Genomic DNA, 26,095 nt, shown 5'->3' on the forward strand with positions numbered 1-26,095 from the left:
TTATACCTAGTTAGGCAGACTAGACATGATCCAGAGAAATCTATTACCTAAGTGTGTATGTAGTAGATAAAGTAGTTGTTATTTTTGTTAATAAACTATGATTTTAATTATTATTATTAATATTCAAATATTGAATTTAAGTAGGTACCTAGGTACTTGTTTATGGTTGAATTCCAAAACATTCATATTTAAATATAGGATTCTTTTTGTAAATGTCTAACTCAGCTCTTCTCATCAACAATGGTGCACTTTATTCATGAATGCGATTTTCAAAAATGTTACACAATGTTGTTTTGCACACAAAAAACAATATCCTTCAATTTTTCTTGTACATGCATTCTCGTCGAATGCAACCCTGGTAACTTTTTTTTTTCAGATTCTATGGAAGATTTGAATATCAACGAACACGCGCAGCGCAAATATTTATATTTCACTGAAAACCGCACGTAAATCGGATAAGCCGTTTAGGAGGAGTTCAGTGACATCATACGTGCCGAAGATTTAAGTATAAAGATTATCAGCGCAATGTTTTTTTTAAGTTTTATATTTCAAACTTTGGCTTATAATTTAATTCTCTAGTTTTTACCGCACGCAAGAAAATATTTTTGTATCCAATTTCCTGGAAGGCTGAAGTTCCTTATTGTAGTTTACCTTAGTTTACGGGCTGTTTAACCCATCGCGTAATCCAGACCGTAATTATAAGTTAGAAATAAATAGAAAGCAGATGACTGCTAAACTACCGATAAGTTCAGAAAAATAGATCCATATTATCCGCAGAAGCCGTATTCAGCAAGTGAATTGCACTATTTAAAGAGGAATTTTGACCTGCATTAATGTGCGTGCTTCTGGGTGTATAAAACAGTGCATGAGATCTCGCTCTAGTATAATTATTGGGAACATACAAACTTATCTCTTTCAGTATATTTGGATTATATGTACTTCCAGAAATCAGCAGATACAACAGATACGACAATAGTGTCTTGTCCCAGCTCCGTGAACAGCCTTGACCGCGCAGGACAGAGCGCTGAGACAGTACGAACATTCGTCCGCACGAATTCACGAAAATATTATGAATTGAAACCTAGATGTATTGAAATTGTTGAAGGACAAACTATGTAAAAAATAAAAAATAAATTTTTTGGGAGCGACACGTTCACGTCAAGCAAATCGCTTTTGTCATAAGGTCCTGTCCGTGTGTGCTCGCACGAGAACAATCTGGATATCCTGCCCGTCTATCTCAAAGTCGATGTTTCGGGACAATTTTTTGTCCCACAAATTCTTATTTACACGTGAACACTGGTCGAGTCCTTGAACAAAACAATACTGTATTGTCTACGTGTAAACGGCTTTTATTTATTTAATTTATTTCATGTATTTCATTTATTTTATCTATTTGATTTAGTTTATTTATTTTATTTATTTTATATATTTTATTTACTTTATTTACTTTATTTACTTTATTTACTTTATTTACTTTATTTACTTTATTTACTTTATTTAATTTATTTACTTTATTTACTTTATTTACTTTATTTACTTTATTTACTTTATTTACTTTATTTACTTTATTTACTTTATTTACTTTATTTACTTTATTTACTTTATTTACTTTATTTACTTTATTTACTTTATTTACTTTATTTACTTTATTTACTTTATTTACTTTATTTACTTTATTTACTTTATTTACTTTATTTACTTTATTTACTTTATTTACTTTATTTACTTTATTTACTTTATTTACTTTATTTACTTTATTTACTTTATTTACTTTATTTACTTTATTTACTTTATTTACTTTATTTACTTTATTCACTTTATTTATTTCGTTTATTTTGTTTATTTCGTTTATTTCGTTTATTTCGTTTATTTCGTTTATTTCGTTTATTTCTTTTATTTCGTTTATTTCGTTTATTTCGTTTATTTCGTTTATTTCGTTTATTTCATTTATTTTATTTATTTCATTTATTTCATTTATTTCATTTATTTTATTTATTTCATTTATTTTATTTCATTTATTTATTTTATTTATTTCATTTATTTTATTTGTTTATTTTCTTTTATTTAGGAAGCCTTTATGTTTAAAACCGAACAACCAATGTGAAAAGCAAAATGCCTATTTATTTAATTATTTATTTACATTTAGTGTATGCAAAACAATAAATAAATCCACAGATTTAGGACGCTTTCTTGGAAATGTGATCAATGTGACGGTTAAACAAAAAGTATCCCAAGATCTCGAATTGTTTTTGAATATGTTTTTTTTTAGAAAAAAAATACGACAGAATAGTATCGTGCAAATCCTTGCTTTAAGAATACTCCCCCACCAGTCTACTATATTCTTGTTTATCTATGACATTGTTCCATTTTTTCGCTTTTCACCCATTGCCATTTTATCCGAGGTAGCGCCAAAATGGTAGTAATATGTCCTGACATTCAACAATACCACAAATAACGTTACTTCACACCATACTGAATTGATAATCCATAACAACGCAGTAAATATGATTGGGACCAACAGTTAGCAACATAGAAGGGATGGGGTTCACATTGGCCTATTTTTTAGACTTACTTGTAAGAGGTTTTATCGAGAACTCAATTTTAGAGAGTATCAATTTTTATGTTCCTGTAGCCCAATCACAAATAACTATCGACGTGATAATAAGCGACGTAATAACAATTTCTCACCATGGTCGTTTATCGTATTCGCAATCACAAAGCAACATCCGTGAACACCTCATATCAAATGCAAAAATATTTACGTTTCGCGACGTATAATCCTGCTGCGCAATCACATATTTGAATTTCACCGGTGTAAATATGGAAAATATTCTCTCATCAAATTTCTATCATGCTATTTGAATATTTCAAATGTCAAGAAAAGCAGTCGCCATAGTAATTGTAATTTAATTTTCACTTTTTTGTATTAGATACTCCTTACTGTTTTGCAAATGCAATATATTGTATTTTTTTTTATATAGTAAACGCCGTCTTTTCGCCAGTGAACTGTATTTATTTACGAGGAAAACAAAAAACAAACTGACACGAGCGTCGACTTAGAGATTACACACGCGTTGACTTATGACTGCGATAACTTAAGCATGTTCATTATTAGTTTTGTTGCAACAGAGAGGGAAAACATTTTTGAGCAGGGAATAAGGGAGTCTAGGCATTTACAGGGCTTCTGTCATGGGCTGGTTTAAGTGGTCACTTTACACACTGTGTAGCATTCACCATTCTCCCAATGTTTGAACATCCACATTTCCTTAACTCTTCTATCTGTTGACTTTTGTGGAGTAAAAGAGTTGAAACTGTTATCATGCGGTTGAGATTATTCCGGCTGAACCAATTCACCTACTAGGCAACGCCTGAAAACAATTTTCCATTTTTTTTAACTTCTTTTACCAGGTAGTTAATTCAACAATGTTTTGAGTAACAAATATTTGTTGTTGCATATAACATATTTAAGATTTCACAAAGGCTTTAGATTTCACATAAGATTTTTTTCCGTTTTTCGGAACAAAGTTTGATTTTTGAAAAAGACTCGATAATGTTGCTATTTTGCTGATTGAATTATTGATGTGAGCTGTCCATGTCAATTGTCTATTGTTAGTCCTAAATATTTAACATGTTTCAATTCCAATCAATCGTTCTTCGTTTATGTAAGCATCTATTTTGACATTTTTTTAGATTCAAAATAATATTACTTTTTTTTCATTAAGTCTAAGGAAGTTTGTATTTGTCCATTTAGACAACATAGTTAGGCCATCGTTTATGTCTTTGTTAATAAATGCGTCAGTTTGATTTTTGTAAAATAGTCATATGTCGTAGGCATACATTACTATTTTTCCTTTAAATGTGTACAGTGATGAGTCATTAATATATAAAATATATAATAGTGAACCCAAAATAGATCCTTGTGGTACTCCAAAATTTACTGTTTGTATTTCGCTTTTTTTACCTATATATGTATACTGCTTCCGATTTGCTAAGTTTTCTTCATCTTCTTATGGTTCCTCTCCCCGATGGAGGTTGGAAATCATCATTGCGATTCTTACTTTATTGGCAGCTGCCCTGAACAAGGACTGAGTGCTGCAATGGAACCAGTCGCGCAAGTTCTTAAGCCAAGAGATGCGCCTTCTACCTGCACTGTGTCTCCCCTCAATCCTTCCCTGTAGAATGACTAAAATTTTATATTTTTCGCCTCTCATCACATGCCCAAAGTACTCAAGTTTTCTTTTCTTTATGGTCTTCAGTACCTCTTAATCTTTTTCCATCCGTCGGAGAACATCATCGTTTCGGACTCTATCCACCCAGGAGATTTTTAGTATCCTTAATATTCTTGAAATTTTTCTCCAATATCATTTATTTTTTCATCATACTGTATCGAAGGTTTTTTGAAAATCTTAAATTACTCCGTTTTCGTCACTTGATAATATTACAATAGCTAGCTTGATAAGAGATTAATTTATCCTTCATAATTTTCTTTGTTTAATAAATACACTATACCTAGGCATAACTTCGTACCAGGTTTCTAAGTAAGACCCTAAATGTAAAAAATAACCTGTCATTTTAATAATGAAAGCCATTGTTAAAATTATTGATCCACATTTCAATGAATTGCCTACCCAGCATTCGGAAGGGGGTGGGATTTGGCCATAGAAATACAACCAACCCCATTATAACTTGGGGTTGAAGGTTCATTACGAAGCACAAGACACAATAACTTTTATATTTTTTTACTATCATGTTCCCAGATATGCTGACGTTTCCATGAATTTTTTATTTATTCATTTAAAATTACGTTTATTTACAAATTCACGAACTTATTATGGCTTTTTAGTTTTTGCTCATGTTCAGCCGTAATAATTAACAAGAAGAAAAAATACTTAGTAAATTAATTCAATTATAATATCATATAATACAATAAAATAACAATCCTGAAAACAAGGAATAAGGAAATAACAACAAAGAATAATAATCCATAAGAAAAGTTACGAAAAAAACAAATATAAAGTATAAAAATTAAGTTACAGACATAATCAAATATACGAATTAAAAGAATCATCGAAGTCATTAAAAATTAAACATAAACATAATTGAGATTTGGTTTATAAAGTAATAAATAATGTAACTAAATAACAGTGATCATTAAATTATATACGAGTAAAAATAGTGATAAAAAGCAACAAAATATCTAAATATATAATAAGCAAATAAAAGTTTAGACAGAAAGCAAATGAGTAGTTTTTTTTAGTTAACGAAAACAAAAATAAAAAATATTCTAGTTTTGTTTTAGATCGCAAGAAATATATATTATTAAATTAATTAAAAACCATTTTAGATGACATAAAACAATACAAAATATTGACGTTAATCATGTTCATATTACAACAGAGATGAAGAACATTTTAGAGAAGGTAATATATAAATTTTGGCATCTCTTGTTTAGAACATTATTTTTTTTATTTTTTTATTTATTTATTATATATACGGCCTAAGCCAATTACAACAGTTACATGAAGAAACATAAATGCAAGAAACTGAACAAAAAGAATATAAAACTATTTAGCAGAGACAAACAAGGGCAAAACAAGAATTGTTTTTTACATTTTACATTTTTTTACATTTTTTTTTGCACCACAACAGGCCAGGAGGCCTAATTACAGTGGTGAATTACATCACAGAGCACCCAGGCTTGAGAAAAATCACATTTTTAATTTTTGTGATCTCACCGGGAATCGAACCCGGAACCTCCCGTGCGTGAGTCAAGCGTCTTGACCACTACACCACGGAGGCCGCCTGTATTCAATATATTATATATTTTTTTAATTAATTGTATTCAATATATTAAAAAAAACGAAAGACCTAAAACTTTGAGCTAAACCATGCCAATCCAACTTCATCCCACACTGTTTAGTCGCGAAGAGATCTACGAAAAGCCGGAAGATCTATCCCGTAAAATTCCAAGTCTTTTGATGAATTGACTAATCTACACATTCTGAACATTGGGGCATAAAAACCAAAGTTGCTCTTATCACGAATCTTGACGTCACAACAACCAAGGCCAAACACGTCGCGTTTTTTCTTGTAACGAATTTTTATTAAATTTATTTTTTACATTTATGTATGAAAACATTTGTCCACAATATCCATATTGAGTTTGAAAGTATAATTGATTATTTCATATATTTTTATCGGTATTCGTAGTATGTAGCAATTGCACAGAAATCTTTAATCCGAGTCATCTTAAAAAAAACATTTCGCTATCCAAGTGACTTGCTCTTCAAAGAATTCAGAGTACTGAATATTATTCAACAGTATATATTGAGAACGGTAGTGGTTACACACATAAAGAGAGACATTTACCCAAGCGTCAACCACAACCATAATACGAGATACTCTAATAGGGATCTGATACTAAGTGAAGGGGTCAACACTGTTCTGGCATCGAGACAACACTATAACGTAGGCAAAAAGGTCCATAACCTTTTGCCAGAATCGTGGAAAGACGGGAGTGTTGTCAAGTTACGGAAAGTGTTGACCTCGCTCTTTCATGACATTGGTCGTAGGGAGTCAGAAAAGTTGATGCATGCCACGGATTGGAGAACCTTACTGGATGTCAAAAATAAAATATAAAAAAATAAGGAATAATTTAAAAAATATATATTTATAGATGACAACCATGAAGTTTCGCATAAATAAATTGTCTATGTTTTTATGAATGTATGTACGTGTATGCGCATGGGTGTATGTACGTGTGTGTGTATGTACATGTGTATATATGTGTATATTTACATATACATGTGTGTATATATGTGTATGTCTGTATGTATATGAATCAAAATGTGTATCCGAATAAGTTTATATTTTGTTTGTCTGTGCTCTATATTAATTTGTTAACTATTATAATATATTAAAATGTAATTGCCTAGCTTGGAACGGGGTATGTACCCTTGTTAGCTGGGCAAAGTGAATATGGAATTGTATTTTGATAAAGAGTGTGAATAAATAAATAAATAAATAAATAAATGTGATCTTTCCCTATTGTAGTGATTGTACAAAAATCTGGTTCAACAGAAACCGGACCTCATTCGGATAAGCTAAAATTTGGAAGAAAATGGGAGATGAAAACAATTAAAAATAACATAAATTATTATTTAAAACTACTAGTTGAAATAAAAATCTGAAGTTCAGTTGTTTAAATGGAAAAAATATCAATATAGTCTTAAATATGCTATTTTAATGACATCATAAATATAACTTTTAATATAGCTGCCCTCGCATAAGAAACAATGGGTCATAAAAGCAAAATTATAGAGACACGCCAATGGTAAATATCTACAACAACAACAAAAAACCATTACGCCGTTTCCCCGTAAGCGTAGGCAGAGAGGATAGAACGCCACAACACTCTATCTTTGCACACAGATGTCCCGTCCCATCAGGTGTCCCACAAGGTTCACATCTTGGACCCATGTTTTTTCACAACTACAACAACAAACCATCACGCCGATTCCCCGTAAGCGTAGGCAGAGAGGATAGAACGCCACAACACTCTATCTTTGCAAACAGATCTCGCTTCCTCTACATGCATTCATCTTCTCATCCACGCACGCCGATTATTCCAACTTTTGACATGTCCATCTTCAAGTATTTGTTGGATTTGGTCATGCCATGTCTTTCTCGGTCTTCCTCTATTTCTGCATCCATCAACCTTCGCATTGTAAATATTCTTAGCCGTTATATCGCTGTCCATTCGTTCTACATGTCCAAACAAGCGCGGAGCTCCTTTCTTGATTTTGTCGATAATGCTTGTCTCAGCATTGCATAATGTACGGATCTCAACATTAGTGCATCTATCGTACATAGTTTACCACGCATTCGCCTGAGAGATCGCATTTCGACAGCATTCAGCCCACTTTCATCCCTGTTTTTCCAAGTCCATACTTTGCTCCCATGCATCAGGGTCGGGACTCCCATAAATCCAGGTCTCCGTTGTGAACTGCCAATTTTGCCTCTTGTGACAAACATTTATTTATTTGCCTAGGTCTATTTAAAGTGTGTAAAAATATCATAAGTCTAATGTCATAATCTAAGGAGAAAACACGGGAATAAGTTTTTAAGAAAAAAATTCAGCCCGCCTCCTCTTACATAATATATTCACAGTAAATACATTTTCTGTATCTCAATCTCAAATAACTATCGACGTGCTTAAAAACATGCTAAGCATTTGAGCGATCACAATAAACAATAATGAAATGCTTACGTTATCGCAGTCATAAGTCAACGCGTGTGTAATCTCTAAGTCAACGCTCGTGTCGGTTTGTTTATTGTTTTCCTCGTAAATAAAAACAGTTCACTGGCGAAAAATCGGCGTTTACTATAAACAATAATACAATATGCTGAATTTGCAAAATAGTAAGGAGTATCTACTACAAAAAAGTGAAAATTAAATTACAATTATTGTGGCGACTGATTTTATTGACATTTGGCTAACCAACCGTCAGCTAAATGCAATAAATAGCGTGATAAATAATAAATAAATAAATAAAAATAGCAGTTTTAGAATATTTTACATATTTACACCGGTGAAATTCAAACATGTGATTGCGCAGCAGGATTATTCGTCGCGAAATGTAATTATTTTGACATTTAATATTAGGTGTTCACGGATGTTCCATTGTGATCGCGAATACGATAAACAACCTGGTGAGAAATTGTTATCACATCGCTTATTAGCACTTCAATAGTTATTTGTGACTGAGCTACTGAGTTCGTCAAATGAATGTTAACCAACGTGCGTCTCTTAGCAAAAGTGAGTTAAGAGATGTTTTAGTTAAATAACATTAGTAAAGTGCGCGAAAAGCAGCTTCCTGCGAGAATTTCCTCGCTTCCGGCGGAACTGTGGCGGAAGTGGGCCGGAACGGGACGGATGTGGGCCGGAAGACATTCGGGAGACGAAATATGTATTCACAACAACGTAAAGAGGAATACAAATTCAAGGAATCTCGATACAAATGGGATATGGATGAATATAAAAACTGGGACCTCCGTGGCGTGGCGGCTAAGATGCTCGATCTACCCACGGACGACTCCGCGTTCGATTCCCAGTGGAAACAACCAAATTTATAGTGGCAATGCCCGAACATCGCGCAATGCGCAGGGCCGGCAACAACTTTACAAAAGTCGACGTGGAAGAGTTGAGGAAATGTGGATGTTCAAACATAGGCAGAATGGTGAATGTTACACAGTGTGTAAAGTAACCACTTAAAGCAGCCAATGACCGGTCATAAACCCTGTAAATGCCTACACACCTATATTCTCTTTACAAAAATGTTTTCCCTCTCTGTTGCAACAAATTTAAATACAAATAACTCCCTAGGGAGGAAATCCAGCCAGTCTGCAAGCATTTAGACATACTCAAAACATTGTTGAATTAACTACCTGGTAAAAGAAGAAGTATAAAAAAATTGAAAGATTGTTTTCAGGCGTTGCCTAGTAGGTGAATTGATTCAGCCGAAAGAATCTCACCCAAATTATTACAATATCAATACATTATAAAGAAAACAAAGTATTAAAATATATTTTGTCCGGATAAACTATTCAATATTGTTAAACTTATTATTACTTGTCTACAAAAATTTGGACAAACTCAAAATATTGTTGATAAATCCACCTGGTCCATGGAAGAAGCATAGAAATTTTTAAAAAATAAATATTTTCAGGCGTTGCCTAGTATGTAGGTGAAATAATTCAATTAGATGAATCTCACTCGCATAAATAAAGGTTTCAGCTCTTTAACTTCACAAACAACAACAGATGAAAGAATTGAAGGAATAAAGATGTTCGAATATGGGCAGAATAGTGAATATTATACAGTGTGTCAAGTGGCCATTTAAACCAGCCAATGACAGGTCATAAGCCCTGTAGATGCCTAGACTTCTATATTACCTTCTCTAAAATGTTCTTCATATCTGTTGTAATATGTTAATATTCAATAATAGTTTGTCATCGGGTGCTCAGACAGCAGTTTTGATTTATCATCAAATAAAAGAGTAAAGACACAATACTGTAAACGTATAAAATAATGGACATTTATTGTTTTGTTTTTGATGCTTTGAAAAATATTATTGAGAAGAACAAGTTTAACAAACCCAGATAAAAATGGTTTAAGGAAATATTTTTTGAAAAGTAAGAAAATAGAGTAAAATAATACAATCAAAATTAAAGAATAGCCATTTACTTGAATATATTTTAAATTTAGGAAAAAAATCAAGACAAGAAAAATTTAAAACAAAGGTAAAAAATAAAGAATTGGTTCAGTCGGATGAATCTCACCCGCATAATAAAATAGCCAACTACAGGTCATAAGCCCTGTAAATGCCTAGACTCCCATATTCCCTTCTCGAAAATGTTTTCCCTCTGTGTTGCAACAAATTTAAAACATTGTTTATTCAAAAAAATAAAAAGAGATGTACACACGGTCAGACCGCGAAAATTCAGAGCAACATTCCTCATGGTATTTTTTCTTTTTAAATCTTAATGAATTGTTTTCAATGAAAAACATTAATTGTTATATATTTATATATGCGCCCAGCGGGCATTTTAAGGACATGATTACATAGAAAATTATTATTAAAGAAAGTAGAAAGACACAATGGTATATAGTAGACTTGGTGGAAGGAAAGAAATTATGACTGGTATAATTGTTGGCAGACCTAAGAATTCTGGGCATAGGGGAATGAAAACCATAGTTAGTTCTATGGTTTTCGGTATGAAAGAGTAAGTGTTGTCTGAGGTTTCTAGTTGGGATATTTAATGTTATCGAGCTCAGTAGTTCAGGCGCATTAATGAGTGAGTTGGAGTTGAAAATGGAGACAATCCTTAGTGTCACGAACTATCATCCATTTGAGGAATCAAATCTACCCCTCCTCTAATCAGCGCCTTCTCTAGTCTGCATCCGGTGCGTATCGCTTCGTTGGTAAAATAAGTTTTAATTTTTGAAAAAAGCCCTTTTAAAAAAAATAACTTTAGGATATTTTTTTTAATACATCATAAAAAACGCGCCTTTGGAGTTTCGCGGTATATATTTATTTTGTATTGCATGTCAATCTTCCTTAATGAGCTTGCATACATCATCGATGTTTTCCTGGTTGACTGCCGTTTTTAATTCACCTGTCCTTGGATCGTCGCTAAGACTCGGCCGTCCACGTTTGGATTCGCGAAGAAAATGTCGATTGATGTGGTGTTTCATTGCCGGAAACAGAAACCAACTCGGCGAGGCATTTTTACTTCGTAAGTTGTCAAAAATGATTGCCCGAAAATTTTCTTGGTTTAATTCCATTGATCGAATAACTCGTGAAGTTTGACCATTCGCTGTAGCCACAACATTATGCGTATCGCGCTGAAACTTTGGATTCGAGTTAACCAAAGATGAAGGTTTCTTTTTGTTTTGCTTGTGACATTTGATTCGTGGCGCCCTCTATGTCCCTGTGTGCTAAACTAAAAAGACAACCCTCGTGCCAACACATGCGTAAATCTATCAAAAAGTTGGCACTGGCTAAAACACCCCATTATCGAGGTGGAAGAGCCAAATAACAAAGAAGAAGAATTGATATTAAAACAGAGTAATGATTAGTTATGCAACAGACCTCAGCTTCTGTTTCTGTAACTGCGGAAGTTCTGCACACTTTTTTACATCCGTTTCTGTTTCTGTTTCATCAACTTTTATAACGGAAATTGGAACAAAAGTTTACGCGCGTGAGGGGTGTTCCAGGCGTTCGAGCCAACCACAAGCGAGCCGGGCGCGTGCTTTCGGCACTTGTCGACACGCGTTTGTTTATATACTTACGTACGTTTTTTTAACGAAACCTGATACTTCAGAACAATTCAAAACCTTGGCAAGAAGATAACGTGATGAATTGAACTTAAGTGCAAAATTTGGAAAACTGACCAAATTTTTATTTAGATCCGCGATATAAATCTATTTTCTTTACCAGCATCACTGCGGAGCGGGTTGAGTCTAAAATATTGAACACGACGATCAGCAGAACTAGAGAATCCACTACTTCCACTTGTGATGACGGCAAACTTTTCCCCGAAAGGTGCCGAACTCAAATTGAGAATGGAGTCCAACCTACGTCATCATCAATGATGAATTCATCATTACAAATGTTAGAATCCATGTTAAGTGTAAATGAAGACGGGCAATACTCTATTACAAATAAACAGAATGACAATCTATCTTTAGAGACAGTCACAACATCATGAGGACAAAAAAGAATACTATTGCCTTTACATGAGGATCCCCTTATGCCGGTGGTGGCCAAACATGGCGCATTGAACGATCATAGGTGGCGCATTGCATTCCTGTGGCCATTATTTTAAAATAGGCGCCATGTCGTAACTTAATTATTGAATTCCGTGATTGAAGTATTTATTTTCCTCTTATAAGCGAAGCAGTTCCCTTTCCTATCTCTATTTTACAACCCCAAACGTGAACGTAAGAAGGTAAAAAAAGTTCAAGTTGTATGGCGCATCTGACTTGTATGTGAAAAAATTGGCGCATGGTATATTTATTTATTTATTAACGGACATTGTCCATGTATACAATTTATAAAGTTTAAATATTACAATAAAAGAATAGTTTAAAACATAAAAAAAAGAAAGAAGCATTGACAAACATAAGGGACATCGAGACAAGATCTGGACTTTTTGGAGAATTTAGGCCATAGTTTGTTCTATGCTGATCGATGCTGAACAGTACTTCATTGTTTCTCAATCTACGAGTCGGAATATTGAATTTTACTTGTATACAAAATGCTGGCCACCACCCACTGCTTTATGCGGTGGAAATGAAATTCTTACAAATATACTAATCTTTTGCCATTAGTGCGCCAATATTTATCAGCTCCTCAGAATTAATAAAAAATATTTTTTTAAAATCCGGCGTGAAATAATTATCTATCTAAATGAATTTATTATGCGCATAGCTTATTTAAATTGAACAAAATACGTGAGGGTTCAATTGTATTTGTAAGGAAAATATTGGAAAATGAGAATTCTAACAAATATTACGGAGTTCTTCTTGTTACACGTTCAAAGGCAGATAGAAATACGAAAATCTCCATTCCCATAGAATTTCTAGTGAAGTCTTCATTATAATTCAAACAACAATACAGATTGTATCCCACATAATAATCTAAATTAATTCACAATATTTTTATTTTTATTTATTTATTAAGGAAAAACAACAGTTGTTATATAATAATACAAAATATAAAAAATAATACATACATCCAGTCAAAGTTTTTCACAAATATAATGAAAGAACATGTTACACAGTGAAGAGAAAAATAATACTTGATTATGTCCAAATGCTTGCAGACTGGCTGGATTTCCTCCCTAGGGAGTTGTTCATATTTAAATTTATTTCAACAGAGAGGGAAAAAGTTTTCGAGAAGAAATTAGGAAGTCTACGCATTTACAGGGCTTATGACCTGTCATTGGCTGGTTTAAGTGGCCACTGCAGAATGGTGAATGTTACACAGTGTGTAAAGTGGCCACTTAAACCAGCCAATGACAGGTCATAAGCCCTGTAAATGCCTAGACTTCCTAATTTCTTCTCGAAAACTTTTTCCGTCTCTGTTGAAATAAATTTAAAAAGAAAAATAATATATATTATTTAAGACATGAGAAAAAAAAGAGCTCTCAAGAAGGTTAAGGGATGAGGAAATAGAGTGGAGGAGTGGAGTAGAGGGATTTTCATAATATAGTTGACCAATTCAAAATTTTGATATTTTAATAAAATAAACATAATTAAAGGAACATAAACTTATTACACACTGACAAATGTTTTATTTTACAGTGTTTCAAAAAGATTTTTTTTGAAGTCACAAAATATTGTATTAAAAATATCTAAATGGGGACAAAGTAAATTAAATTTGGAGCAGCTACGATAAATAAACGAGTTTTGAACATAATCTTTTTTTGGTCAATAAATTATTTAAAAAAATGAACTTGTCGTGTTGACTTTACGGGACAATTGCTTGAAATATGTACGCTCCGAGAGATATGGACTATCGATAAAATTGTTTAAAATTTTGAAGAGGAAAGACAGATCAGAAATGCTTCTACGTTTAGTAAGGGAAGTTAAACTATGAAAGGAAGAAGAGTCTTCATACGAGTCAAAATACGTAAGAGATTTACGATCCAGAAGTTTAAGGAATCTATTCTGTATTTTATCTAGTTGTGATTTATAAATTGTATATCGAGGATTCCAAACAACAGATGCAAACTCAAGATGGCTGCCGGTGTTTCTATTAAAAATATGCTTAAAAGTTTTGTATAACTAAAATATAATTACTTTTCGACCGGAAGATTACGCCAAATTCATTTGTCTTTGTTTTTTCATTTATTGTTTGGTTTATAGTTTTATGTTGCCGTATTTTTCGTTATAATGTAGGTAGGGTAGGAACGGGATATCTACAGTTTTATATGAGGTGCCAGTAAAGAAAATGCAAACGACATATGGGCAGAATGGTGAATTTTACCCAGTGTGTAAAGTGGCCACTTAAACCAGCCATTGACAGGTCATAAGCCCTGTAGATGCCTAGACGTCTATATTACCTTCTAAATTAAATGTTCTTCATCCATGTTGTAATATGTTAATGTAAACAGCTCCCCAGGGAGTTGAATCCAGTTCTTGTCTACAAAAATTTGGACAAACTCAAAATATTGTTGAATAATATAGGTATACAGAAATTAAATATAAACTTAAGTACGTAGTGTTTTAACCTGTCTGAACATTTTGCTATTTCTCTCTGTATATTAAATTTTCCTTGTATATTCTTGTCATTCTTGTTCTTATCCCGCCCAATTTACAGTAACTTAATGATCTTAAAATAAATATTTAAAAATCTTTGATTATTGAGTACGTGAAAATAACATTTCTACATGTATAAATTGTATGTATTTATTTGATATGTAATATATTTTCTTTACTAATTTTGTATACTATGTGGAAATCTGTTATTAGTTCTGAGATTATACACTATATCTGTTTGTTTACTAAAAATATGTGTGTAGAATTGTTGATTTCCCAAATAAAATAAAATAAAATAATATTCTCACATGTAAAAATATAAAAAAGTATATTGTTAAGTGTCTGAAAGTAGGTATAACCTATTTTTTATTTTTTAATAATCAAACTTCTTACCAAGCTTTTTCTTGTACCCTTTTCAATATAATTACAAGTTTTAAAAAATATATATTTACGCACCCACACACACGCACTTTTTCTCTCACTCATTCACACGCGCAAACGCACACCTTCCCTCATTCATTCACACATACACACATTCACATGCACACAAATGAATGCAAACGTCACACACATACAATTTATGGGAAGATTACGAAATGTAATAGATATAAAAAGTAGTATTCTTATATTTAAAACCATCATACGTCCACACATAAATTACCGTTCTTACATTCTTTTTTTATGTAATGAAGGAGAAATAAAAAATATACAAATTCTTCAAAATAAGGCGACGAGGATTATACTCAAAAGAAATATCTATTCTAATGTAGAAATAATGCACAAAGAAATTGGCTTGCTCACAGTAAAGCAACAAATTAAATATACTGTAGCAATTTTTATACATAAAATAATTATGGGGATGAATAAAATAAAAACAATAGTAAAATTTAACCAACAATGTCATACATATGAAACAAGGGGTAAAAAATAGATAAAATTACCAATGAGGAGAAAAACAGAATCTCAAAACTCATTGTACAAGGGATTGAAGCTGTACAATGAGTTACCTGAAGCAATGAAGGAAATAGAAAAAATCGAAATATTTAAAATTAGTTTTTTAAAATATGTTATTGAGAAATTTTGATTAAAAAAAAGTAATATTATTTATTTATTTATTTATTTATTTTGTTCATTAACGCCCAAAAGGCAATTACAAAAAATAAAAATGAAATACATGCTAACATACTAAATAATAAACACAGAATATACAGAAAAAAAAAGTGAAATTAGTGAAAAAGGATATGATAAAAAAGTTTACAAAGTAAAAAAAAAAACAATAATAACAAAAGTATGCAAGATAAAACAGTAAGCATATAAACAAAAAATGCAAAGATATAAGCTTATGAAATAAATTCCGTAAAGCAAACAATAAATAAAGTGTTACGGTAAGCAAGAAAGACATTTTTAAGTTAAATTAAACAAGCAAACATATATTATCACGAAAAAATAAGAAATAAAAATATGTATCCATGAAATGCGTATTTGCCAATACTGCAATGCAATTTGATATAATAGTAAAAAATAAAAAACAAGTATAAGGTAATAAAAATAAACAAGTAAGTATTTTTTTTCATTTATGAAATTGAATTGTCAATAATGGTTTGACGAGCAGCTACAAATAAACTTGATATTGTGGACTTATAAGATGGTAAAGAATTGGACAGAATATCTGCAGCCGTTCCATAAGTGTTACCTAACCTATGCAGTCTCGGTATCAATGAATTGTTTTGTTGGTTGGAAGAAGTACTGGAGCAATGAAACAATAAAGTACTCCTAGTGTTGACAGCAGGTACTCTACAATTAATCAATTCAAGTATTTTTGGTGCGTCAAAAAGAGAGTTTACAATTTTATACAGTACAATGAGATCATTAATAGTTCTTCTTTCAGAAAGTGTTGTTAGGTTAAGCAGTGTTAATAAATAGTCATAATTCACATTTTGAATTGGAATGTTTAGTTTGTAGTTTATATATCGTAGAAATTTATGTTGAATGTTTTCTATATTATAAACATGAACATTATAGCAGGGTGACCATATTGATGAATTAAAATCTAAATTACTTCTTACAAGAGAACAGTATAATATTTTCAATGATCGGATGGACTTGAAATTTTTTCGTATTTCTCAAAATACAGCCCAACATTTTTAATGCCTTGCTTGAAATTTCATTGACATGATATACAAAAGACAAAAATTATTAAAAGTTTATATTAGTTCTTATGATGTTATGAACTAACTTAATAAAGCATAAATAAATTACGTGAACTCTTCTCATAATATATTATGTATTATTAGATTTACAGTGGACTTTTTAAATGGCTCTAGTATTCTTAATTTATTTATATTGAATTTTTTTATAAAATAGCTGTAGAAAAATTAAATAAAATATGCATTTCTCAAAAAACGGTCTTCGTCTTCCGTAATATATGTCAAGAAAATTCCTAAAAATAAGTTTCGTTTTTCAGGTCGAGAACTCTCTCTCCACGTACGAGCCTCACGCGTGCGTAGTGGTTTACAGCGTGACGTCACGCTCGTCCTTCGCTCACGCTTCAGATCTCCTCAACTACCTCTGGAGACAGAATTATACCAAGGAGAAGACCGTCATTGTGGTGGGGAACAAGGCCGACCTGGCTAGGGCGAGAGTCATCACGACCAACGGTGAGTTCCATCGGAAGGGAGTGGAAATGATAAATGACGAGATAAGGTACAAAAAATAATGTATCTGTCTGTACCTTAAAGCTGAAACGCTGGAAGTCACATTTATTTTATTTTATTAACATAAACGGAAAATCTGCCTTTTACAAACATTTATAATATAAACATAATTGGCTAAATATATATTTTTTTTAAAAACATGAATTTTCTTATTTCCAAGATTTATAAAAAAAAATAAACCAAAAATTATACAAGATTTATATTTAAAAAATTAACCTTAAAATTATACAGTATATTCAGAAGAAAGTTTAAATAATAAAACATTCTACAGTAAAAAAACAAGAAAAACTGTATATATATATATATATATATATATTATGAAATGCATGAATAAATAAATATAATTACCATTCACAATTTTTGAAAAAGTTCAAAAGGTTTGTTCTACAGGAACAATACCCTACATTAAATATATCAGATACATGGGAATAACTATTGCCGAGTTCATGAAGTCTATTTAATACGGCATTACAAGTATACAATGTCCGTGAATTGTTGCTACAAAACGGTGGCACCTGTCTAGTCATTCTTCCAGGCACCCTGAAGTTGATGAGAGATAATAGTTCAGGGCAATCCCATATTGAATTTACAAATTTGAATAAATTTAAAAGGTCTATAATTTTTCTTCTATCGTTAAGTTTTAACAAATTTAATGTTTTCTAAATTGAGTTATGAATGTAGTTTTGTTCATATATTCAGATTCTATTCATGCTAAAATATTGGGGTCCTCCGGTATACCACTACTGAAATAGCTTGTTCTATAACACCAGTGCCTCGATTATGAACGCTATCTTCATCTGTATATATCGAGATGGTATACTTAACTTCTGTACTATCTGTATCTTACCTCGGTATTCATTTATTCATACTTTTACATTGCTTGTATTCTTTTTTTCATACAGAATAATGTTCCCTCACCGGGGTGTCCCGTGCCGAGGGAAACATTTTACAAAATGTGAAACATGCCTTAGATTAACTATTTAATAAAGTTAACATAATAATAACAATAAAAAAAAACGTAATTAATCAAATTAACCTAATTATCATTAACATAATAAACAATATGTATGATTCTTATTTAGAAACTTTGCTGGTCTGTCTTTTAACTGTATTTTTTAAATGTTATTATATCACTGTCGACTGTTTGTTTCTTTAAAATAAATAAATAAAAAACTAAAATAATCATAAAAAACATAACCAATTTTTATAGACCAATAGAACAAATTTCATAAACAGTACACACATTTGACCTATTTGGCTTGATCCACTCATCGATCCGTGTGCAATCCACCTCTACTATCCATTTCTTAATAGCAATTTTATTTTGTGAGAACTTACTAATTGTCCTTATGGACAATGGAAGTAGATTGCACACTTTAACCGAGAAGTAGGCCAATCCTCTTTGACCGAAGGTTGTATTTATTTTATATGTGTATGGTATGCCTACTTGTCATATCGACATCATATGATCGAAACAAGCCAATGGAATGACCGCAAACAATTACTCAGCGTTCCTTACGTCATTAACATTAAAAATAATTATCAATTATATTTTAAATAGGCATCTGTAATAAAAAGTGCTCACTTCAAAGCGATTATAAACTCCAATAAATCCCAATTCAAGCAAAAAATGCTCGCTTGAACATGAATTTTGCATGACTTTTAAAAATCACCAAGACGGTATGCTTAACGCTCTTGTATGTATCTACCGATCTGTAACGATCGACAACAAAGCCGGCTCCTATAACGTCTCGATACATACACTCGAAAAGATAGTAAAACAGATGGAAAAAATCTAATAACTATTTTTTTTTTAGAGTGGTAGCTTTCTGACTCATATAATCTGTGTCTGACGTCTAGATACTCTTATTTGTTAATAGGAGAGAACCTAGCGACATTATTTTCACATCTAAGCGTTCGTTATATTAAAGTGACAGTTATGTCGGAATTTAATTCGATTTCAAAACCTACTTATTTCTCTCTCATATGTTTAATAGGCTTTTAAGAAAAAAAGCGCCAGCCTCAAAACGATTAAAAATTTTAATGAATCTTAATTTAAGGAAAAATTGCTCGGTGGTACAAAATTTTTGCCACTTTTAATGCGTAGATAAACGTATCGAGGGGTTCTAGACTCGTCGGTATAAAATTATGTACTTACATCAAAACTTGATGGTGAGAGTATCGGTACTATACCTTTGTAGTCAGTCGGGAGACTTTTATCTTCAACTATGACGTCATACTGAAGCTATGTCGTTTAAGAGCGTAGATATGTGTACCGTGACGTACGCTTCCCCTTGATTCATATCGATGTACCTACGCAAAACTTGAAGGTGGGGGGTCGGTAGTATATCTTTATAATCGCTAGAGGGAATTTATCTTCAACTATACCGTCAAGGTGAAGGTATGACGTCTTTATCTTCCCATCATAATCGAGGCCCTGATGTCCATTTATATGCTTTCAGCTCTTAACTCAAACAAGATTCGAAGGCGCAGAAACGGAAAACTTTTGTAAATTAATGTAATAATGTGATTTTTGTCACTTTAAAATTATCTACACATCTATAATCTTTTTATACACTGCGAGTTTAACAAATTACAACGGGGATGGAGAATACATTCAATAAGGGAATATGGAAGTCCAGGCATTTACAGGGCTTATGACCTGTCATTGGCTGGTTTAAGTGGCCACTTTACACACTGTGTAACATTTACCATTCTGCCTATGTTTGAACATCAACCTTTCCTCAACTCTTCCGTCTGTTGACTATTGTGAAGTTGTTCCCGGCCCTGCACATTGTGCGATGTTCCGGCATTGCCACTATAAATTTGGTTGTTTCCACTGGGAATCGAACCCGGAGTCATCTGTGGGTGAATCGAGCGTCTTAGCCACCATACTACGAAGGTCTCAGTGAAAGTCTAGGCATTTACAGGGCTAATAACCTGTCATTAGCCACTTTACACACTGTGTAACATTCACCATTTGCCTATGTTTGAACATCCAAATTTCTTCAATTCTTCCATTAGTTGATTTTAGTGAAGTTAAAGAGCTGAGTTTTTTTGCTGTCAATTGAGTTTTAAAAGTTCAAAATCGAGAAAAATTGACATTTACAATTATGTCAAAGCGAATAATACTTATTTAAAATGCAATAAATGCTGGTACTCAAAAGTCATATGATTTTTGGCATTTACCCTCCTGTAGCTCAATCACAAATAGCTATCGACGTGCTAATAAGCAACGTGATAACAATTTCTCACCATGGTTGTTAATCGTATTCGCGATTACAATGCAACATCCGTGAACACCTAATATTAAATGTCAAAATATGTACGTTTCGCGACGTATAATCCTGCTGCGCAATCACATATATGAATTTCACCTGTGTAAATATGGAAAATATTCCAAAACTGCTATTTTTATTTATTTATTATTTATCACGCTATTCATTGCATTTAGCCAGCGGCGGCGGTTGGCGAGCCAAATGTCAAGAAAAGTAATCGCCATAGTAATTGTTTGTAATTAAATTTTTACTTTCTAAAACTACCTTACTATTTTGCAAATGCAATATATAGTATTATTTTTTATAGGAAACGCCAATTTTTCGCTAATGAACTGTATTTATTTACGAGGAAAACAAAAAACAAACCGACACGAGCGTTGACTTAGAGATTACTCACGCGTTGACTTATTTATTTATGTTAAAGAAACAAACAGTCGACAATTATATAGTTACATTAATAAAATACAGTTTAAAGACAGACCAGCAAAGTTTCTAAATAAGAATCATACATATTATTAAATTGTGTTACAACAAAAGGGTGTGTTTATGTGTATTTGTATGAGAGTAAGTGTAGATGTGTTTTTATGTGTATTAGTGTAGGAGTAAGTGTTCAGGTGTGTGAAAGTGTGAGCATCATTAAATAGTAAGTGGGATCGTATCGCAGCCAGAAATAAGGAGTCTTAATTTATTTTTAAATAAATTAAGGGGCATGTAAAATATATCCATAGATGAAAAAAAGCATTATAGTTATAGCAAGAACGATAGAGGAAAGAGTGTTGTGCATAGTTAGTGCTACAGACTGGCAGATGGAACAAATACTATGACTGACTGACATAAATATGACTGCGATAACTTAAGCATGTTCATTATTGTTCATTGTGATCGCTCAAATGCTTAGCATGTTTAAGCAAGTCAATAGTTATTTGTGATTGAGCTATTGGGAATTGAAACTTCAGTTCTTTGCATTCGCTATTGAAAAAGTATCAGTTGAAACGCATCGTCCCCAAGTAATGCACAGGAAGGAAGGCGTATATTTTTCTACCAATAAAAAGTTAGAGATCAACAAAAATTTACAAACCTGCTTTCCTTCCATACTTTTTACTTTTATTTGCTTTTTATATATATTGATAATTTTTAAGTTTTTTTTTCTTTTTCTTATGTATTTTTGTTTAATTTAATTTAGTACGTACTATTATTTGGCATATGATTTATTGCTCCAATTTCTTATATTTCTTACTATAGTATTGAGTGAGTTTCTAGAATACATATCTCAATTATCATTTCAATTATGCTTTTATGCATATGTTCTTTTTCTGTTGATTTAAATGATACTCTTATTTTGTTTTTTTTTTATACTTCTATATTTTACTATTATTTTGTTGATTTTAATGATACCACTATTTTGTATATTTGATTATGTGTGATTCTTAATTTGTATAATTTATATTTTAAACATTATTTCTGATTATCTTTTTTGCATTGTATTCTTTGGAATTTGATTATTTATTACATTTACCTTTTTTTATAGGTTGTTATTCTATGTCATAATAATTTGATCTATTTAATTTAAATATGTATTTTTATTGTTATTTATTGTGGCTTGACATGGGCATAGCCTAAAAAGCCTTAATAAGTTCATAAATATTTAATTTTGTAATTTTGAATGAATACATAAATAAATAAATATTGCTATGAAATTCAAGATATTACGATGAAAGAAAGTAAAACTTTATTTTAAACTCTTTCCAAAAAAAAGATAGCTTCTTTCATTCGGCAATATCTAAGAAGATTCACAATTAAGGTGGTATGGTCGCGACTCTGCATTACTTTTTATACTAAAGTCGGGGGAGGAATTAGGGCGCAGACTGGACGGTTAGAATAAAAAAAACAATGAAGTCCCATAGTCATTTTAACAGTCCATATTTCAAATGTTTCTTTTGCTTATTTTTTTAAATATCCTTATTAAAAGCCTATAAATCCAAAAAAATTGCAATAAATTGTGTTTTTACTAGGAGAGATACGTTTGAAACAGTTTTACAACTTCAAACCGCTCTCCTCAACAATTTACCAAATGTGACTTCCAGCATTTCAGCTTTAAGGTACATACAGATATAAATTATCAGAGAAAACGTAATTAAAAGAGGTAAGATAAAATTATAACGAGGCAAGATAGAATAAATAAGATACATAACGAATGCAGATATAATTGAACTATAATCCTTAAAATATAGCTTGATTAGAATCACAGTTGTCAGTAAAAGTGACGACATAACTTTGCAGTAACGTAAAAGGAGTTATTTATATTGCCACACGAAAAATCATTTGTATCTGGCGTGTTAATTTGAAACATAAATCAACATTAATATATAAAATCAGCTTTAAAACTAAAAGAAAACTAAAATAAACCTAATTATCAACGACGTTCTTACAAGGTTACATCATTTTGCAAAAACGTTAGAGAAATGTGTTACTGACAAAAATGACTTACTTAATTATTTCAAATAAATCTGAGACGTTTCAATTGATTTAACCCAGTGTTTTCATAATTATGACACTTTGAAGAAACCCTTCATAAAGCATGAAATTTCACAAAAATGGGCCGGGCATAGAGTAAATTCTATGTGTATTCGGCCAGTACTCAAAGTGATAAGTGGTTTCCTCTCCACATTAGCAAATGCTGAGACGTACCTGATTGGCCCACATTAGAATATCATTCCTGATTCCAACAGTTTAGCTAAAATAATGTAATATAATAGCATAAAAATCCTATTTTTGAAATATAAACCTTGTATATTATAAGCAAGGCAAAAAAATAATGCAACTCCCATATTAAAAAAAATATAAAAGAAACACTCTCGCGGCCGTATTATTTCGTGTATTTACATACAAAATACATGAAAAACACTAGTTTCTCGTGCCGCGAGAGCGGTTCAGAATAGCACCCCTGGTCCATAATAAATTCACTAAAATAAAATAAGTGATATGTCCGTACATTATTATGTGATATAATCAGTAGTGTACATATGTATATGCTTTTTGCAGAGGGTAAATCTTTGGCGACCTCTCGCGACAGCAAATTCATCGAAACATCAAGTGGCATTCAGCACAACGTGGACGAGTTGCTGGTCGGCGTTCTCAAGCAAGTTCGTCTCCGCAGTTTGCCGGACAGCCAGGGCACCGGGGCCAGGACTCCGACTGGCCCCAGAGCCTTGCTGCACCGCTTCTGCAGAGGCGACACCAGCAAGGCCAAATCCTGCGAAAACCTCCACGTGCTCTAGGACTCGAAGGACGAAGAACTCGAGTGGGTTCCGCGCGGAATGTTTCGCGTTTTCGAACAACTGTTTTGTGCGCTGATGAAGTGACGTGATATTTCTGATGGCGGGTCCACGCAGGCCAGCGTTTGTGTCGCCGACATAACGGATTGCGAAATCTCGCGCTGGGCAATGATGGATCGCGAAACGTAATACGGTATACGTGTGTAGCCGATATAACGGCCCGGGGGACTCTTGCCAGATATGCATTTTAATGATTTCATTTTACTTTGTTTTTATATTTAAAATAAAAGGTGTTTTTATCAAAATTTAGGACAGGAAGAATGTGCAATCAATGAAATACTGCCGTAATTGTGAAGAAAGTGGCATATTATTTTTTGTATCCAAAGTACAGTATGAAAGAAAATAATGTTTTTGCTGTAGTTTCAATACTACGCCCGCCATCACTACAGGGGTCGGCACTCGAAGTGTTACCATTCAATACTCTGTAATTTTGTCAATTTTGATTTTTAAAATTAAAAACTTAAATTTAAAAATGTTATTGTTCGATGTAGCCACCTTCAGCGCGGATAAAAGCATCGAGTCTGTCCAAGAAGGCTTCACACGCTGTACGAATGTGGGCTGATGGTATTCTGTACCATTCTCGGCGAAGAGCAATCTTAAAGGCGTCGACCGTATCATATTTTTTAGCTGATACTTTGGCCTCTAGAATGGACCATATGGAAAAGTCCATTGGATTTAAGTCCGGGGAATATGGAGGCCACTGTTGTGATGAAATGAAGCTGGGAACTTTTAATCGTAAAAAACGTTGGGTTTTACGGACTTTATGGGATAGTGCCAAATATTGTTGAAACGTCCAATGGTTTCTACCGAGTTTTTTACGTGCTCAAACTAACAACGCGTCATTTAAAATCTTTTTACGGTAAATTTGCTGATTTACCTTTACGCCCTGTTCAATGAAAACAAGTGGTGAGCGTCCTGTAGCCGTTACCTAAACCATCACTGATGCAGGCGCTTGCTTTCGCAGAGCAATTCGCCGGTCTAAATTGTATTTTAATTTGCACTGTAACCATACACGATCGTTTTGTTAGTTTTCATCAGAAAAGACCAAATTTTCTAGCTCACCATCAACGTGCGAGTCTTTTAACACCTCTGCTGTTGCTAGGCGAACTGCCTTTTATGCAGGCGTTAAATCTTGCATTTTTTGTATTTAGTAGGGCTTTGATCGACCCATTGAGATTTTTCGCCAATTTAACTGCGCTTTGTCGTGAATTACGTTAAATTCTGGCCTAAACCTTTCGAACCATTTCTGTCGATGTTGCTGTTTTGGGATGTCCATCTCCATGGCGTTTTTTATGCTAACAGGATCATTGTAACGTGAAATGGTCCGATACACAAACATTTAATTCACATGTAAATGTTAATGTGAACAAAATATTTGTGTATCGGATTTTCTAGCCAAACACAGAGCAATAACACTGTTGAGTTTGAATTACATTTCGATAACTTTTTTAAACCGTGATGTAAAACGATATGCTTCGGTAGAATTATTAACAATATAACAGACTGACACGAGTCAAAACATGAGCGCTCTGTCATTAGCCGTTTGGTTGCTACAGCAGCGTGAAGTTGGTAACACTTCGAGCGCCTTCCCCTGTATATGCCATGTCCATGTATCAAAAGAAAAGTAAAAACTGAAAGATTAATATAGTCAATTTAAGATTAATATTTAAATTTAAAAGATAAATTAAACTAATTTAAAGATAGTTAAAAACTGAAAATCTAGCTACTGCAATTTTGCTTCCTGGATTTCCTGGTTTCTGAAGGAATGTTGATACGTAAGTAAAACTAGGGTTTCCTGGGACAGCGGTGCCCGTATTTTAACGGCCGTAGTGAACGGTGATGCGGTTGATAACCGTCGTAACGGTGACTAGAGTGTGGTTTCCTAGGAAAAAGGTGTTATCAACATCATTTAACACCGTTTCCCTAATAAACCACTCTCTG

General features: G+C 32.5%; 1 protein-coding gene across 1 annotated transcript in view; it reads left to right on the top strand.

Annotated features, from left to right (window-relative positions):
- Positions 1 to 25,785, top strand: part of LOC148274410 (uncharacterized) — a 77,116-nt gene extending 51,331 nt beyond the window's left edge. The window contains exons 6-7 of the mRNA XM_088237155.1: positions 17,292 to 17,484; positions 23,862 to 25,785. Of these exons, the coding sequence (XP_088093281.1) occupies positions 17,292 to 17,484; positions 23,862 to 24,097 (429 nt within the window). The 3' untranslated portion in view covers positions 24,098 to 25,785. The remainder of the gene's footprint in view (positions 1 to 17,291; positions 17,485 to 23,861) is intronic.
- The last annotated feature ends 310 nt before the right edge of the window (positions 25,786 to 26,095 follow it).

This window comes from Micrasema longulum, unplaced genomic scaffold, assembly GCF_059751315.1.
Source record: "Micrasema longulum isolate JH-2025_06_02 unplaced genomic scaffold, ASM5975131v1 h1tg001659l, whole genome shotgun sequence".
NCBI classification, from domain to species: Eukaryota; Metazoa; Arthropoda; class Insecta; order Trichoptera; family Brachycentridae; genus Micrasema; species Micrasema longulum.